Source organism: Serinus canaria, chromosome 1A (assembly GCF_022539315.1).
Source record: "Serinus canaria isolate serCan28SL12 chromosome 1A, serCan2020, whole genome shotgun sequence".
Taxonomy (NCBI): Eukaryota; Metazoa; Chordata; class Aves; order Passeriformes; family Fringillidae; genus Serinus; species Serinus canaria.
Window position 1 is genome coordinate 69,349,160 of NC_066314.1, and position 17,114 is coordinate 69,366,273.

The 17,114-nt window shown below is 42.7% G+C and overlaps 1 protein-coding gene across 1 annotated transcript; it reads right to left on the bottom strand.

Moving 5' to 3' along the window:
* Positions 1–6,991: 6,991 nt before the first annotated feature.
* RERGL (RERG like) lies at positions 6,992–16,657 on the bottom strand. The gene is made up of 5 exons (XM_050969878.1): positions 16,445–16,657; positions 16,296–16,352; positions 11,671–11,744; positions 10,223–10,371; positions 6,992–9,117 (listed from the first exon to the last, which is right to left on the bottom strand). The coding sequence occupies exons 1-5, from the start codon at positions 16,494–16,496 to the stop codon at positions 8,835–8,837; spliced, it is 615 nt and encodes a 204-aa protein (XP_050825835.1). The 5' UTR covers positions 16,497–16,657; the 3' UTR covers positions 6,992–8,834.
* Between the last annotated feature and the right edge of the window lie 457 nt (positions 16,658–17,114).

The window sequence follows — 17,114 nt, forward strand, 5'->3', positions numbered from 1 at the left end:
ATTTTGCAAGCCCTGTATTAAATCAAGTGAATTTGGTAAGGAAAAAATATTCCCCACCCTCACTGTAACTCCCTTTCTGTTGTTAGCTGCTATCACAGCATCTTCCACCCTGAGTCAGATGAGAGATGCCTTCTGGTAGGGGTTGACCTGAGAATCTGTGCTTGATTTATCCATCTGTTTAAGTGTCTGAAAGACTTTTAAATGGATTTTCAGGGCATAATTTAATTCTCACTTGTAGCACCGTAAAGCTGGAGTCATTCTGTGTTTGTTCCAGAAGAACAGCAAGCGGGATTTGACCCCGGGTTTAATCAAATTAAAAACAAAGACTTGCATTTCTTCTGATCAGCTGGGGAAAGGGAGGGAGTTAGCTGGGGAAAAAGGTTTGGACTAAAGGCTCTGTGTGTGTTCCTTCCAAAGGTACAGGGCAGCTCAGTGGGTCTGGAGAAATGGCAATTTCAGACAAGCAGGGCAGAGCCAGCCAGGCAGGACTGGAGATGCAGAATTCCAAAGCATGATCTGGTTAGCTGTGCCAGCCTCACAGGTCCTGGTGACACATTTCAAGGGTTGTAGGTCAAACCCCTGTGTGGATATATCTGCACTGGAATATTTTAGCATGGATTTCCAAAAACACAACAGATTTATTGCATGTGCATGAGGAAAGAGAGAGGGAAATGGTTCTCCCATGGCACCCCGACATGCATCAGTGCATTGTGTCAAACATGGATCAGGATAGGACCATAAACTGTGCTGTATCTCTTTTAGGCATTGATAATCTGTCTGCTACTAAATTCTTTGGAATAAGACCCAGGAGTGAGGTCTTATTGCAAAGAATTTAGTAGGACTGAGAGGAGCCAACAGAAAGGAGGAGAGTGACTTGCTGAGCTGAGCAGAGCTGGTGTGACTCCTAGGAGATTTACAGCAGAATAAAGAGAAACTTTGGAGGAGCTATTTGAAAGGTGATATGAGGGAAAAAATCATTAGTTTAACTTTTTCTGTGAAGCCAGACTGGACCATTCAGGACAAACCAACTTGCACACACTGGTCTGCTTTTTAACACAGGTTAACTGCATGAACTCTCCATTCTTGGAAAGAGAAAAAGCTCCAGGAACAAAGGAATAGGTTTGTAAATCTGTATTAATGATCCAGAATGTAAGCAAACAGAAGGAGATGTCAAATACAGTAAAAGATGAGTATAGATTAGCTTCTTTGCAAAGCCCCCCCATTTGCATTTAAGATAAGTTGTGTGATTTAATTCAGTATTTGCAGTATTCCCTAAGGTCTGTACAGGACAGATCCCAGGCTGCCTCAGTCATTTAGTGAATCATCTAATGCAATCGAATTCTGAGTGACAGCCAAAATTATATGTAGTTAGTAAAAAATGTTGTTGTATTTAATCATATAATTGTGCATCCATTTAGATCAGCCCAGCAATCACAAGAACCCTTATCCACAAGTACCTTTACCTATGTGACTCGTGGTTAATAAGCAGGAGAGCTCACTCAGAGGGCATTCTCAGGCAGGGGATTTGAAGGATAAGGCCTAGCTGTATGCCAGCCAGAGACATTCCTAAAAATCCATTGTTGTAGATGAGGATTGTTTATAAATCAGGGGGTTTTTTTGTATGCAGCGACCTCATTGCAAAGTAAAAGATGCTACCCTGGTGAAATCTCATGTGAAAGAAACTATGAAGCAATTCCTGTTATAGCTTGCCAATTTAAATACATAGGGGTGGAAAAAAAAGTGGAAAATACCATTTCAGCCTAGATACCCACTGAACATCTTCTGATCTGCCCTGTCGGTACATTCTTTTCCAACAACTTCTGAACCTGTGAGAGAAATTTGAAACAGGAAGTCAAGTTTTAAACTGCATTTTCTTTAAGATTGTTGGAAAAAATCCTCAGAATATAAGGCAGAAACCCTGACTGGTACTTTGGTAAGGCAGTCAGCAGCATCTGCTGGGCATCTCATTCTGATGTTTGGGTGCTGGAAGAGCTGGGGCTGGGCTCAGAAACTGGTGTGACTGTGGCCACATCTCAGTGGCCTAAAGGAAACAACTCACTGAACAACTTTGTAGTATAGTTAAATTTCCTTTTTGATGAAACAATGTGAATTAAATCCATTTGGTGCCAAATCCTCCAGTGGCAAAGAGAAGGACGTGAGCAACAGCAAATGAAGGCATGAGTGGTGCAGAGATTTTATGCTGTCTGTTTGCAAGTAATGAGCTTGGTTCATCCATATGGCTGGTAATTGCTATCAGAATAAGTCACAAAGTGAGCCAATGGCTTTGCTCACACACAAATTGGAGAAACATATTTTCCAAGTCACAAAACAACCGATTAGTTGAATCCTGAGCTTGGAAGTCCAGAGACCTGATTCAACTTTCTGCTCCACCTTAGGTTTTTGGAGTTCCCATAGCCAAGCTTTTGAAATATGGCTTTGCTGCAGACTGCAGTGAAGCATCAAGGTCTGCAGTTAGTTTTTAATGAGCTAGCTTGGAAGCAGTCTGTGGCAGCACTCAGTTAACTTATCCTCAGCTCCAGTTCATCCATTAATTTCACTTGTGACAGTTGGATTTCAGGGTGTTTGGTGAAGTTCAGCAGGGATCAAATATAATCCAGCACTCTGATCAATCACATGAAATAAATTTAGCATTAAATGACCCAGTGGTCATCTCCAGTTAGATGTTAATTGTCTAACCATGGGGACTCCATTGATTTGGTAAAGTAGGACAGATGGGCTCTGTAGTGCTGAAGATGAAGGACAAAATAACCGGCCAAGAGACTGTATTTGGGGCATGATTCATCTCACCTAACCTCAGAGATCCCCAACCCTAACTGCCTTTAGAGTTGGTGGAGAATTTAATGCCTTTTGGAGGGTGACTCACCTGCATTATTTGAGGCACCACCTCCATGAAGTGAATTGTTTGGTAGAAAGGTATATGGATTAGGGGGGAATCTAGAAGCAGATCTCTGTTTTGAGCTGGGCAGTCCCAACCTTGGGGTTTTTTCAGGAAGTGACCTTGCTTATTTAAAGGTTGATGCAGTGTGTCTGCACTACAGCTTGCAGATAGGAGAAGAAACACTCCTGCCCTGACGTGTCTCTCTGCCATGCTCTGGGTATAACACCCTCAGGAAGCTGCAGAAAGACGAGGTGGAAGTGAAACCTGTGCTCAGACCAAGTGAGTCAGGAAACAGGACAGAAGCTTTGGTGCCCTTCTTGAGGATATTCATTTGCACGGAGGGGATGTTAACAGGAAACCTCCCAGTGCCTTAGAGAGAGCTGAACTTTATTTCAGTGAACCAGTGTGGTGGTGTTCACAGGGGGCCCAGGATGAGGGAAGGGATGAGAATCTTGACTCCAAGTTTCAGAATCTTGACTCAAGCTGATTCAGTATTTTATCATATATATTAAAGGAAAATGCTATATTAAAACTGTACTAAAAGAATAGAAGTAAGGATTTCATCAGAAGGCTAGAAAAGAATAGAAAGGAATGATAACAAAATCTTGTGACTGATCAGAGTTCCAGCACAGCTGGACCTGTGATTGGTCATCAAGTAGAAACAATTTCACATGCTGGTTAAACAATTCTCCAAATCACATTCCAAAGCAGCAAAACATGGAGAAGCTGAAGTTTCCCAGCTTGTCAGGAGAAAAGACCCTAATGAAAGGATTTTTCAGAAAATATGTCTGTGACCAAACAGCTGAGCCCAGAAGAGTCATTTGTGGAAAAAACCCTCCCAACACCTGCAGTTTTACCAACAAATCCTGTCCAATTAAGCCTGTGAGATTTCACGTTGTTAAACACAGAAAAATCCATTGCAAAATTTTATATTATTGGGAGGCAGGAGGGGTTTCACCTGTACTTTGTGATCAGTGCTCTTGGATTTATTAACAGGATGTTTGAACTGAGAGGGATGAAGTGTGAGGAAAATGCCACGAGAGGGAGATGTTGGAAGCAGGAAAGCTGCCGGGATTCTCAGCCTCACACAGCCGGTTAGTTTTAAATAGCACTCCACTAAAGTTTGTTGAACTTTCACGGAGCTCACGGCATCTTTAAAATAAAGTTTATTCTGGGAGGGAATTGTTCTGGAAAGCTAGAAATCACTTTGGGGAAAAAAAAACCAAAAAGCACAAAAAAAAAAAAAAAAAACAAAAAAACAACCAAAACCACACTGCAACTAAAACCTTTGTGAAACCCATTCAAAAAGTTGTGTTTATTAAAAAACGAAATCTTCACCAGACACCACAACGCCTGCCATTTTAAGGTCAGATGTTTTAATTTTCCACTTCTTTTATAGTTTTTTTAAGTGGTGAAATGCAATAAATAGTATAGATATGGTGACACCTTACTGCTCAATATGAGAAGTGTACAAGGAGAAAAACCTGCTCAGAGAGATCTCTCCTCTCCAGTTTTCTTGTTTGTGACATGTGTTTCTCACTGCTGTTAAGACACCTCCCTGGAAAAACCTTGGCTATTTCCCAGAGTTCAGCAGTAATTAAATGCATATCTGAACTCCTAGAGCCAGCCTTGAAAAATGAATGCAGCAGTAAATGGCTCAAGTCATGTCAAATATATGGGGCTAAATGTGGATATTAATTATATCACCAGAGGGACTCAATTTACTTTGTGGAGCAATTAAAAGAAGACAGAAATTTACAGTCTGTTTCTGGAAAAGAGTAATGCCTGTTTAAAAATAACTTTCTACCCAGAATAGTCTGCCTGTCTCACATAATGTCAGTTATGGGAGGGGAAAGATCCAGACTAAGCCAACAGAAGACTTTGGCATTTACAACAGTGCTTCTTTCTGGAAATATCAAACCAAAGTTTCACAGCAATACAAGCTGACAGGTGCCCAGGTGCACTTTTAGGCATGCAAACAAAGGCTCTGCTTTTCAAACTGCCTGAAGTGCACATCAAAACTTGGCTTCCCCTTGTTTTCCTTCCCCATGAGCACATTAAGGATGTGAAGAGGCCTGTGTTCTATGGACAGGAGGTAGAGGTTTCATGGGTTTTGATGTACAGTTTAATATTGCTCTGGATTATTCTAGTAGTCTGTATCTCTCTCTCTCTATTCTTTTTTTTTTTTTAATGTATTTCTTGCTTCAGAGTGGACAGGCAAGGATTGCTTTCCAGCTGAATCAGAACTGGAGCTTGTTCCTCTACCCATAGGCAATGTATGAAACCTCATTAGCCCAAAGCACCTGTTCCAAGAGGCATCCTGATGGAAAATCAGCCTGTTCTGGGATGCTAACTGCACTTCTGTTCTGCTTTCAGTGGTTTCCATATTCCTCTTGTTTTTAGTGTCGGCTCTGGAAATACCATTGAGGGATTTGGGTGAAAGGATCAACAATTCAAGCCAGTGGCCACAGCATCCATCCCTCTCTCTGCCTCAGAGCTGGAGAGAGCCAGGATCAGACATCTTCACATCTCATCCTCAAAGCAGTGCAGTCAGACAGAGAGAAAAACACCCACTCTCCCCCCATGGCTCAATGTTCTCCTCTCCAGCCCTTCAGAAACCTGGCAATGGGCTAAAAAGGCCCGTGGTGGTTACTTTTGTCTGCAGAGTACAGCGTGCTTGGTTGGTTGGTCTACTCAATACTTCACTTCATCATTCCTTTTTTCCAGGAGGGTCATGCTCTAAGTTTTCCTGGGATGTTTTCCCCTCTGCCCCGTTGTGAACATGATTTCAGTGGGATTTTCTGAAAGAGTTTAATGCATCCAGACAAGACAGTGGGAAAAGGAGCTGAGGTGGTGTTAGTCTGAATTGTTTATTTCAAAACTGTGGTGAGAAAGGGCTTCAAAAAGCCCTGAAAGTGCTCTGAGAGACAGCAGTTGGGAGCCAGGAGATATTTACCTTTATATTTCAGTAGAAGCTCTTTGCTTCTATGTCACTGTTTCCAAAGTAAAAACGAGTTGAAGACAGGGAGAAAGAACATCAGTTCTGAGTGCCTTTCTCAGGCAAAAATTCTACTGAAACTAGAAAGCTCATATTAAACAAGGACTTCCAGCTGTGACAGCCAGAAACCTTTAATTCTTGCACAGCAATTCCAAAACCTTTTGGTGAGAAAGGCTGGGGCTGTGTGACAGCACCAACAGCTCCATTTCCACACCCCTCAATGAGCCTGGTATTCTCCAGGTGATGTCACTGTCAAGGCTGAGCATCAGACATCATTCACATCATTTACTGTTTAAACAAGCAGGGTTCTGGCTAATTTCTTGTTTGCAATGTGGCTGTGCCAGTCCATACATTTTCTTCCCTGTTAGAACTCTAAAAACACTTAGCAAAAAAAACCACACACGTACACACACATATATATATTATATTTATATATATCAGCCTTTTAAGTATTTTTAAAAGCCTTCATTTTTTTTAAAAGTTATTAAAAAAATGCATTAAGAATGGGAGAAGGTGTACCTGCTTTTAGAATTCTGCATTCTTGTACACCTGCACTCATCAGCAATGAAAGACAAGTGAAATCCCAATGCTGAGAACACCAAATTATGTCGGTGCTGGGTGTTTTAGTATGTTTAAGTTTTAATCCTCCTGTTTCTAGGTGCTGCAGCTGTTTCAGGTGGTTTTCAGGTGAGCACATGGCCCTGGAGATGACAGCTCCTCTGTGTTCCAGCACTTACTCCACACTGACAAAAAGACTATGGGCTGTACTGCAGGTTCCATCTGTCTGAAATCCCACATTCCCAGGAATATGAACACACCTGATTGGCCTCTCTGTGGCTGTTTTGGCTCATTTTTAAAGGATAAAGCAATATTTAAAGGCTCTCTTCACTGCTTAAAGGCACGTGAGGGATTCTTCATTGTGCTCAGCAAACACAGGCAGAGTTTCTCTTTGGTGCAAGGGGCCAATTCCCAGATTTACCTTTTCCAGTCTGAATTTCAGATCTGCACAGGGCTTCCCTTTTACAGCAGTCAAAACAAAACTCTGTAGCTTTATACCAGAGTAAAGGGAAAACAAACCAAAACTCATTAATACATCCATCTTATATCCAGTTTATTTAATACCAGAGCAGTAAATACAAATCAGAGTTCTGGAATCTGGCAGTGCTAGAGCAAGGTAAAGCTACAACTGTCTGTTGGTATTTCTGGGATCCTGTGTGGGCTGGGAAGCTGAGGGGTGTACATGAGAAATCTGCAGGTTCATTCTCATAGATATTGACCATACACTTAAAATGCAATGCTCCTGACAGGGCAGAGCAGTGCCTGTCAGCTGAGAACTAAGTTCCAATATTTTCAGTCTTCTAACAAGTGAAATAAACAGTATCTTCTGCTTAAAAAAAGAAAGTGATCTTTGGTCAGCACAATAGAATGTGCTTTAGTATTGTTTCACAACCTTACTGCTAAGATTATATGTAACTTTTTTATGTTGTCTTATGGGTGAACACTCAAAAACTGAAAAAAAAAAATAATAATCCTGAAACTTTTTAGTTTCAATGCAGGTAAAATTTCAGAGCAGAGGTAGGCTTCAAGTCAGCATCCTACAAAGGCTGAATCCCAGCTGTCCCCTGGGGTGTGTAGGAGGCAGCAATTCATTTTCCCTTCCCTTTCATAATTTCTGTATGAGCACAGCACTTGCAAACACTCTGGGCTAAGCCCTTTTTTAGCTGTCCAAAGAAAGAGCTCTGAATGCCAACTGACAACACATTTACACCCATCTGATGTTTAATATGCACATCTGAGCAGTGTAGCTAGCAGTACCCAGTGCTCTCTCTGTGGTATTTCAATACCACAGCCATGAGTAGCTGTAAGGACATTGGTTATTAGGAAAACACTCTCTGTGATCACAGGTCTCACCAGCAGGCTGACCTTTAAATCCAGGCAGACCTCCTAGAGAACTTGTGCTCTTTACCAGTCCCTGAGCCTCCCAAGCTCCTGCTGCCATCTGAGATGGAGCAGTCACACCCACCTTGCAGCTCATGAAACTTTTGTTAAAGCTGACAAAAGCTGCTCTGTGGAAGGAATCAACCCAAGCCTTCTGCTGGCCCTTGCTGCTAAATTATTTCACTCAACAACCTCCTTGCCAAAACAGGCCTGTGCTCACTGATTAACATTTCACCAACATTTCAGCTCCCACACTCCTCAACCTTCTCCACTTTCTCTCATCACTCATGGAATAAAGGAAAAAAGATGCTGAAATAGGAGACAATGCTGCTTTAAGTATCTGCTTCCCTACTTCTGGTGCCTCTGCAAGGCAGCTCTGCAGGTAAATATCTTCTGTAGACTCGGTGTCTAAGCATTGAATTCATATGAATTTCAGCAAGTGTAAGGCACACAAGGACCTGAGTTAAATACAAATACACTGCCACATGAAGCTGCAGTACTTTGCTTTTCTTAGTGCAAATGTTCTTGCACACACACACACAAAAAACCACTACTCAGGATTCTGAAGTAAGATTTTGATCAGCAAGGCTGAGCTTACTGGATATTATGTGGTTTAGTGGTAGACTTGGTAGTGTTTGGTTAATGGCTGGATTTGATGACTTAGGATCTTTTCCAATAGAAGTGAATCTGTGAAATTAAACATCTGTTTATACCTCAGTTGCACCTAGAGGCTCTACCCAAAACCATGTTGGGGCTGAATAAATCAGACTAAACTCTCCTCTGGAGCAGTTTACAGTTTAAATGGCATTTCCCTCTACAGTAAATCTGCAGCAGAGCTGAAATAGAAGTTCAGGTCTTCCAGGTCTAGACCATTCTGCCTCCCACTTTGGTTTCTACTGTCTTACTCCTCCACATATTGACCTTTGGAGGAAATTCAGTGAATCCCAAGAGCTCAGCTCCATTATCTCAGCTTGTTCCAACTTCAGGACTAACCATCTCCTACACAGATTTCCTCCTCTTCCCAAACACGTTGTTGATCAACTTGGCCATTGACTTGGAGCCGCTTGGTCGTCTCTTCTCCTTCCCTTTGGAATTGGCAGTGATGTTCCTCAGCACCTTGGTGAACATTGCCACAACCTCCTGGCAGTGCTCTGCTGCAGACAGTTCACAGAATTGGCACTTGTTATCTATTGCCAGCCTCTGTCCTTCATCCCAGCCAACCTCCCTCATGTGGCATAAATCCTGTTTATTGCCCACCAAAAATATTGAGGGCTCGACCACCCTGAAATGAAAAAGGTTCCAGTTAGAGAAAAGATTTGTACAAGGCTGTGTGGTGTGCTGTGCTAAATTCAGAGTGTATGAAAAGCATGGATGTTCAGGACAGCAAGCATTGCAAAAAAACCTAAAATGAACTAACCAGCCCCCTCACCCAGCCAGGAAGAATTTTAGTTTCCCATTTGTCAAAGGATTTACCAGACAAGCTGCTCTCTAGCAGTAGATTTTAATTTTTGTTGTCTCTACTCAAAGAATTCATGGATTTTTTTAATCCACTGGTTTTTTCATGCTCTGTGCTGCTGAGTATATTGTCAGCACCTGGAGAAGCAACCTGATCATTATTTCCATGAGCAGATAACAGGACAGGGTCCAAGAGACAGATCAGTGTCAGTGGCATTACTCAAAAGGAAACACAGGAAATCTAATTCCAAGCTTCTGCTGAAATGATTCCTTTCAGAAATTAACCTTATTTAAGAAAGTTCAGCAGTAAAACAGACAGAAAAATGGGGTTTTTACTTCTCTTCTGATATAGGTGAAGGATTTCACTCTTTTATTTAGAAAGCACCTCAGCTGACTGGTGCAGGAATACACACCCCCATCCACACTCACACCTGCAGTCCTGGTGATTCTTTTTTTTCAACTCCTTTTTTTCTTTCCATATGCCACCCATGTGCACAAATCATGCTGGGGTCACCACCAAAGGCAGTTTAGGAGATATTTGTGGTATTACTTGCATTTATTGTTTTTCTTCAGCCCCTGTATTTGTGTACCTCCATTGGTAATTGAGTGGGAGAGTAAAAGCACAGACTGACTATGCCAGGCTTTTTTACTTGTGCAACACAGCAGAAATGTTTACAACAATCATTTGAATACTAATTCTGTATCAGTTAAATAATAGTTCTGTAAGAAATAAGAACAAAAATCCTGGTGTGCTTGGGTTTGGATACAGTAAAATTGATTGTAATTTGCCACACATTTTACCCTCGGGTACCTTGTTGTTGGCATTTTGTTAGATCACTTTGCTGCTGCTGGATTTTAGTTGCTGCTAGGACAGCCTGCAAGCTCGCAAAAGGGTCTTGCTGAGGGGAAAAATAATAAATAATGGCACTTACTTTTTACAAACTGCTGTGTGGGACTCTCGGATCCTGTAGAGCAGTGCCTTGGCAAAGGCAAAGGATGCTCTGTCACTGATGTCATAGACAATGATAAACCCATCAGCCCAGTGCAGCTCATCTGCCAGGGACAGCTTCCCCTGCTGGGCCTGAAAGAGGTGCAAAGGCACAAGGAAAAAAAATGTTACTCTTGCCACTCCAGAGCTTTTTCTCTGTCACTGCCAATGCCAGAACACAGTAACTTTCATTGCAAGATATTTAATAGGTTTAGGTGCTGGCATCATGCTAGTGCTGCTCCAAAAGCCTTACAAATAAAGCCTTTATGTTTGTACAAATTTATTTATACAAATAGTTAAATCAGAATCAAAAATGGCACTTTGGATCACGGACAATTTCATTATGAAGTATTTAGACTTTGTTTAAGCAGTGAAATCCCACAACTTGTACAGCCATTGCTTATGCTTAAATTCTGCAGGGTTACATGAGACGTGGAACACACAGAGGAGCCATCAACATTTGTGATTTGTGGCTCTAGCTCTGGTTTGCTTGTCCCTAACGTTCTGACTACAGTAAGCTTAAGGATTTCCTTCGTTTGTTTTCTTTCCTCTTTGAATTCTTCAAGTTTCAAACACTAATTAGCCATATGTTAAATTTCTGAAGAGATAGGGGGGAAAAAAAATCTTCTTTCAGTCTGCAGTTGAGTTTAACAAATCTAGTGACAAAAGTCACTTGAGTGATAACAGGGTTTTACTAATCCTTGACCCTCTTCACACCAAGAAGCTGCCACACTTTGATTTCCAGAAAGCAACAGCTTTAAACTGTCCCATTAAGCAAAGGAGTGTCATTTCAAAACTATTTAAAATTAGCTTATCCCTGCACGTGACTTGGCAGCAGCTAGCAAGACCATAGGACCTAAAATAGATAAAAAACTGGAAGCTAATCAGAAACAAAAAAAAAATCATTTACTTGACTATTTCTTGATATGCAGAGTACATGAGGGGATGGGACAGGATTAATGATTTTTCCTGCACATCCAAAATTCAAGAGAATTAAGAAGCACACAGTTCCTGATGTCCCAAAGCAAATGGCAAGCATGTGAGATAAAGCAACAGACTTTTGATTCTCAACTTCTTACAAGTTGCTGTAAGGAATTTACTTTGCTAAACAGCTTAAGTTAGGCCTTTTTCTAAGGAAAAAAAACATGAGTACAGACAGCTCAGAGAGCACGAGCACAAATATGTGCAACCAAAATCCCTCCTGCTAATGGGAAAGCACTCAGTAGTTCCAAGCCCCAGCAACCCTAAAATTTCAGTCTTATTTAAATAAAACCCAAAAGAGCAAGCACAAATTCCAACAATTAAAAGTTTGTAACCCCTTGACTTTTTTTTACCAAATACACAGGTAATGAAGAACAGCTTTTCTTTACCCTCCTCCTGCTAAATTCTTACCTGGGAACAAGGGTCATAAATTTCCAGGTGTATCTGCCTCCCGTCCAGGCACAAGTGTTTGGTGTAGATGCATTCTAAGATAGATAATTATCCAAAGAAAATCAGTGTTACTGGCTGGGGATGACAGGGAAAGGGAAGGGAAGGGAAGGGAAGGGAAGGGAAGGGCAGGGAAGGGAAGGGCAGGGAAGGGAAGGGAAGGAAGGGAAGGGAAGGGAAGGGAAGGGAAGGGAAGGGAAGGGAAGGGAAGGGAAGGGAAGGGAAGGGAAGGGAAGGGAAGGGAAGGGAAGGGAAGGGCAAGGCAACAGTGCAATTTGATAATACTGAGGATTCCTTGAATACTGGTAATTTGATTGGTTTCTCAAGACATGTAGAAACTTTTTGTCTCTGATCTGGTGTTTTTTTGTTTCTTTGTTTGGTTTTGGGTTTTTTTTTTTTTGTTTGTTTTTTTTTGTTTTTGTTTTTTTAGTTTGTGGGGGTGTCTTTTTGGTGGGTTTTTTTTTTTTTTTTCTTTTTTCAGGTGAGGAAGGGTTTTAGGGAAGGATTTTTGTCTGTTTTGTGATTTTGTTTTTGCTGACTGGTGGTTTCCCTTTTTTTCTGAGCACACACTGGAAACAAACCTATTGCATTTTGCACCACTCAAGCCCTTAGGCAGACCCACACCATTTTCACTGTGGTGCTCCCATCAAAGGCTGGGTGAGTGAACCCTTTCAGACCCTGCTTTTCCTCCCCCAAAACAGAGGTGAGGGGAATTCACAATCCTCACAATCAGCTAAATGCTGATCATCATTCAGGGCTCAGGGTTATAAAATGTGCAGCTCTGATTCTGCACAGAAGTGTTATTTAGCAGTAATATTTCTTTACCATGGCTCCTGCTGCTTTAAGAGTTCTCATACCAGGCAGCATTAGACCAAGAGTATTTACAGCACCATGTCCTTAGGATCTGGTCCAAAAATATTTCTGCAGTGTCTCAGACTTAGGACTCTGCACCAGCACTGGGAACTCTACTGCAGACACACCATCACTACTATTTAAAGCAGCAGGATGTTCTGAGCAAGTGTAAGCAGTTTGTGCTTGCAAAACAGGCTTTCTGCACTGCAATTTGTCATTTTCTGAACTTCAGGGACAAGAACTGGTGTTGACAGCACAGAAAACACACTTAAACTGTGCAGTGAGGGATAGCTCAGTGATCTCTGGCACTCGGCATCTTCAGCATTCTTCCTGCTCATCTTAAGAATTATCATGATGGTAAATTATCAGTCCCAAGCATCTCAGGGTATAAAATCTACAGCCCCTTGCTTGTTTCCTTAATTAAACAAATGTTTAATTATTATTTTAATCCCACTAATAGTGGCATGATCTTTATCTTACCACCCCTATTACCACTTTTCTCATCTCTACCAACAGTGCTAAACTTATCTATCTTCCAGGAATCATTTGTTAAAGAATGAAAATGTTCTGGGGGTTTGTCTGCCTTTACAGGACTTGCAGTACTGGAGGCTGAGAACAGAACCTGGTTTTGGTTGTAGGTGGTTTGGAACACACAGAGAGCACACAGAACACATAATTTACATGAGGTAGTTTAGACCTAGAGCAGCCAGCTGGGACACAAAGTGTCTGCTCAGTCTGTGTTTGTAAAATAACAAATAATGTACAGTTGTAGCTCCTCCTTCAGAATAAGTTCATTTGGATATATTCAGTGCAACTCAGCTTAGTAGTTCTTTTTTCTTTGTTATTTACAGATCATTAGAAACTACTCTGATTGCTGGGGGGAGGGGGAATAAAAAAGCATGGAAAGACTCCTTTACTTTAGCAGGGAGAGTGAGAAAGAGGCCAATATCTGTGCCTCGTTAAGTTATTCCTCCTTTTTTTGTCTTTTTTCCTCTGTTTTCCTTCTTTTTTCTTTTTCTTTTCTCTGTTTCTCATTAAGTTTTTCCTTCCTTTTTCTTTCTATTTACAGATCACTAGAAGCTACTCTGACTCCTGTAGGGATGGGGGGAAAAAACCATGGAGAGAATCCTTTACTTTAGCAGGGTGAGTGAGGCAGAGGGCAATCTCTGTTAAGTTTTTCTTTCTTTTTTCTTTTTCTCTTTTCCTTTTTTCTTTTCTTTTTCTCTATTCCTCGTTAAGTTTTTCCTTCTTTTTAATTTGTTATTTACAGATCAGTAGAAGCTATTCTGATTCTTGGGGGGGAAACATGGAGAGAATCTTTAGCAGGGAGAGTGAGGTAGAGGGCAATCTCTGTTAAGTTTTTCCTTCTTTTTTTTTTCTTTTCCTTTTTTCTTTTTCTTTTCTCTGTTTTTCATTAAGTTTTTCCTTCTTTTTAATGTGTTATTTACAGATCAGTAGAATCTAGTCTGATTCCTGTGGGGAGGGAAAAAAAAAAAGCATGGAGAGAATCCTTTACTTTAGCAGGGAGAGTGAGGTAGAGGGAACTCTGTTAAGTTTTTCTTTCTTTTTTCTTTTCTTTTTCGCTTTTCCTTTTTTCTTTTTCTTTTCTCTGTTTCTCATTAAGTTTTTCCTTCTTTTTTCTTGTTATTTACAGATCACTAGAAGCTACTCTGATTCCTGTAGGGATGGGGGGAAAAAAGCATGGAGAGAATCCTTTACTTTAGCAGGGTGAGTGAGGCAGAGGGCAATCTCTGTTAAGTTTTTCTTTCTTTTTACTTTTCTTTTTCTCTTTTCCTTTTTTCTTTTCTTTTTCCCTATTCCTCGTTAAGTTTTTCCTTCTTTTTAATTTGTTATTTACAGATCACTAGAAGCTCCTCTGATTCCTGCGGGGGGGGAGGGAAGAAAGGTGTGGAGAGAATCCTTTACTTTGGCAGGGAGAGTGAGGCAGAGGGCAATCTCTGTGCCTCGTTAAGTTTTGGGACTCCTGCCACATCAGCTGGGGTGGCAGCACACTTCCAGAGCTATTCGGGCATCAGCTGAACGGTATTTCCACCCGGGATGTAAAAATCCAAGTCCTGCTTTCCCACCTTCCTAGATTTAGAAGTGTCTTGATGAAAGTGACACAAGTGGCATGAAAGGGACTTTTAATCTGTGTACAGCCAGGTTTTCCTCAAAGCCACCAAAGCAGCGCCCTCCTGCCCCACTGGGAGCCTCGTGTTGTGCTTTGATTGCCCACCCGTGCCCTTCAATAATCTGAATATCCTCTGGAGCCGAGGAGGGGATATTCGCTAGAGCAGGTCTTGTTTGGGGTTTTTTAGTCTATTCCTTGGCTCTCTCTGATCGAGCTGAGCATACCCCACTCTCAGCCCGGTTCTCTTCCCCTCCCCAGCCCCTTCACAGCGATCTCCCCCCGACCCCGGCTCGTCCTTTCCCCCCTCCCCAGGGCTCACAGCCCGGCAGGACCTCCCGCCCGTAACCGAGGGGAAATTCCCATCTCCCTGCAAAGTTCTACCACGCCCAAATTCTCCATCAAATCAGCGCTTGGGGAGCCGCAAGGGAAAAATCACCCACAACGCCTTGTCAGAAAAAAACTTTCCAGTTCACGATAGAAGTAATGGGATGTTGAGAGCAGCTGTAAACAAGAGATGCTACTCCACTCTCTAGCATTTGTTAAGCACTTCTATCTGCTTTTTTGGAAGCAGTGCTTCAGAAATGCACTCTGTGCTTTGCTATTTAAACTTTTACTTTCAGGATGTACAAACCAAACTATAGATTTGTGAAAGAGTATGAGTTTTACAGGTAATAATAACAATAAGATAAAGCTTGCCAGATAAAAACTACATGATACATTGTTTTGGTTTGAAAAAGAAGTGAGTTTTTGGGAGTTTGGTGGTCAAACTAATTAATTATGAGATTTGAATATTAGCACCACCACCCTCTTTGCTCATTATTTCTGTTCAGGCACTTTTTCACAGAACAACGCTGCACTCTCTTAGCTCTGAGCCATTGCCTGCCCCTAAATGCAGTTTCTGTGTCACATACATATATCAACATCCATCTAGCACTTGCTCTCCCCAGGGGGAAAAAACCTCCATTCATCCATCCCTGTCTCTATCCCTCCATCCTCCCATCCATCCCTCCATCAATCCTTCCATCCATCCCTTCATCTCTGCCTCAAACCATCCATCTATACTTACATCTATCCCTCCACCTATTCCTCCTTCCATCATCTCTCCATCCCTCCCATCCCTGCCTCTATCCCTCCATCCATCCCTCCATCAATCCTTCCATCCATCCCTCCATCTCTGCACTAACGATAACACGGATTACCCACATCCATCCCATGCTATACTTCACACCCATCCCCCCATCCATCCAATCCATCCAGCCTCAATCCATCCAGCCAGCCAGATCCAGCATCCTCCATCAATACAAAAGTCCAGCCAGTCCATGCAATCCATCAACCTTCATCCATAATCCATACATCTACCCTCCCTACCAATCCCCATCATCCATCATTCCATCTGCCTCCATCACATCATTGCCCCTCCATGGATCCCTCCTCATGCCTCCATACATCCCTGCCCTCAATGTATCATCCTCCCTCACCTCCCTTCAGCCACTCCCATCCCTGCTCATCTATCTCTCCCTCCATCCCTCTCTCCATCCCTCCATCCCTCCATCCCTTCCATCCCTCCATCCCTCTCTCCATCCCTCGCTGCCCGCGGGGCTCTCACCGCCGCCGGACGCGTACTCTCCGATGAAGCGCCGTGTCAGGAACCGCACTGCCAGCGCTGCGGGAGGGAAGCAGAGCCGGGATCAGCGGGGCCTCGCCTCCCCCTCCGCCACACCCGAGCCATTCCCTGCCTCTCCCCCTCACCCTTACCCGATTTGCCGGCTCCGCTGCCGCCCAGCACGGCCACCTTCACCTCGCTCATCGCTCCGCCGCCGCCCCCGCTGCCTGCGAGCCTTTAAAGCGCCTCGGGCGACGCCGCCCCGCATCCTCCATCCCGCATCCCGCATCCCCAGCCTCAGCCCGCCTCCTCCCACCAGGGAGGTGCAGCTCCCCGCGGCGGGGCTCGGCCTCTGCGCCTTCCGAGAGGCGCCTTCCTCCTCCTCCTCCTCCTCCTCCTCCTTCTTCTCCTCCTCCTCCTCTTCCTCCTCCTCCTCCTCCTTCCCCCCGCCGGTGCCCCCGGGTCGCGCTCGCCGCGCCAACTTTGTGCCGGTCGCCTTCCTCTTGCTTCCTCCTCCTCCTCTCGGTGCGCTCGGGGGATGGGGGGAAAGGAAAACAGGAAAAAACACAAAAGAAAAAGGGGAAAAACCACCGAAACCTAAAAAGTTCTCCACAACCGAAAAAAACAAACAAACAAACAAACAAAAAAAACCAAACAAAAAAAGCCAAATTAAGAAAAAAAGAAAAACAAACATCTAAAAAAGAACAACTAAAAAAAAAAAACCAAACCAAAAACAAAACAAAAAAAAACCAAAACCCCAAACAAATTAAAAAAAAACCAACAAAAAAGCCCAAAAACCACCCAAAAAAGCCAAGGAAATAA

Bases quoted from the DNA above. Each gene is read 5' to 3' on its own strand.
- RERGL (XM_050969878.1), bottom strand. From the start codon at position 16,496: ATGAGCGAGGTGAAGGTGGCCGTGCTGGGCGGCAGCGGAGCCGGCAAA. The intron at 16,353-16,444 runs GTAAGGGTGAGG...TCCCTCCCGCAG, and splicing joins CAGCGGAGCCGGCAAATCGG to CGCTGGCAGTGCGGTTCCTG. The intron at 10,372-11,670 runs GTAAGAATTTAG...CACCTCTTTCAG, and splicing joins TTTATGACCCTTGTTCCCAG to GCCCAGCAGGGGAAGCTGTC.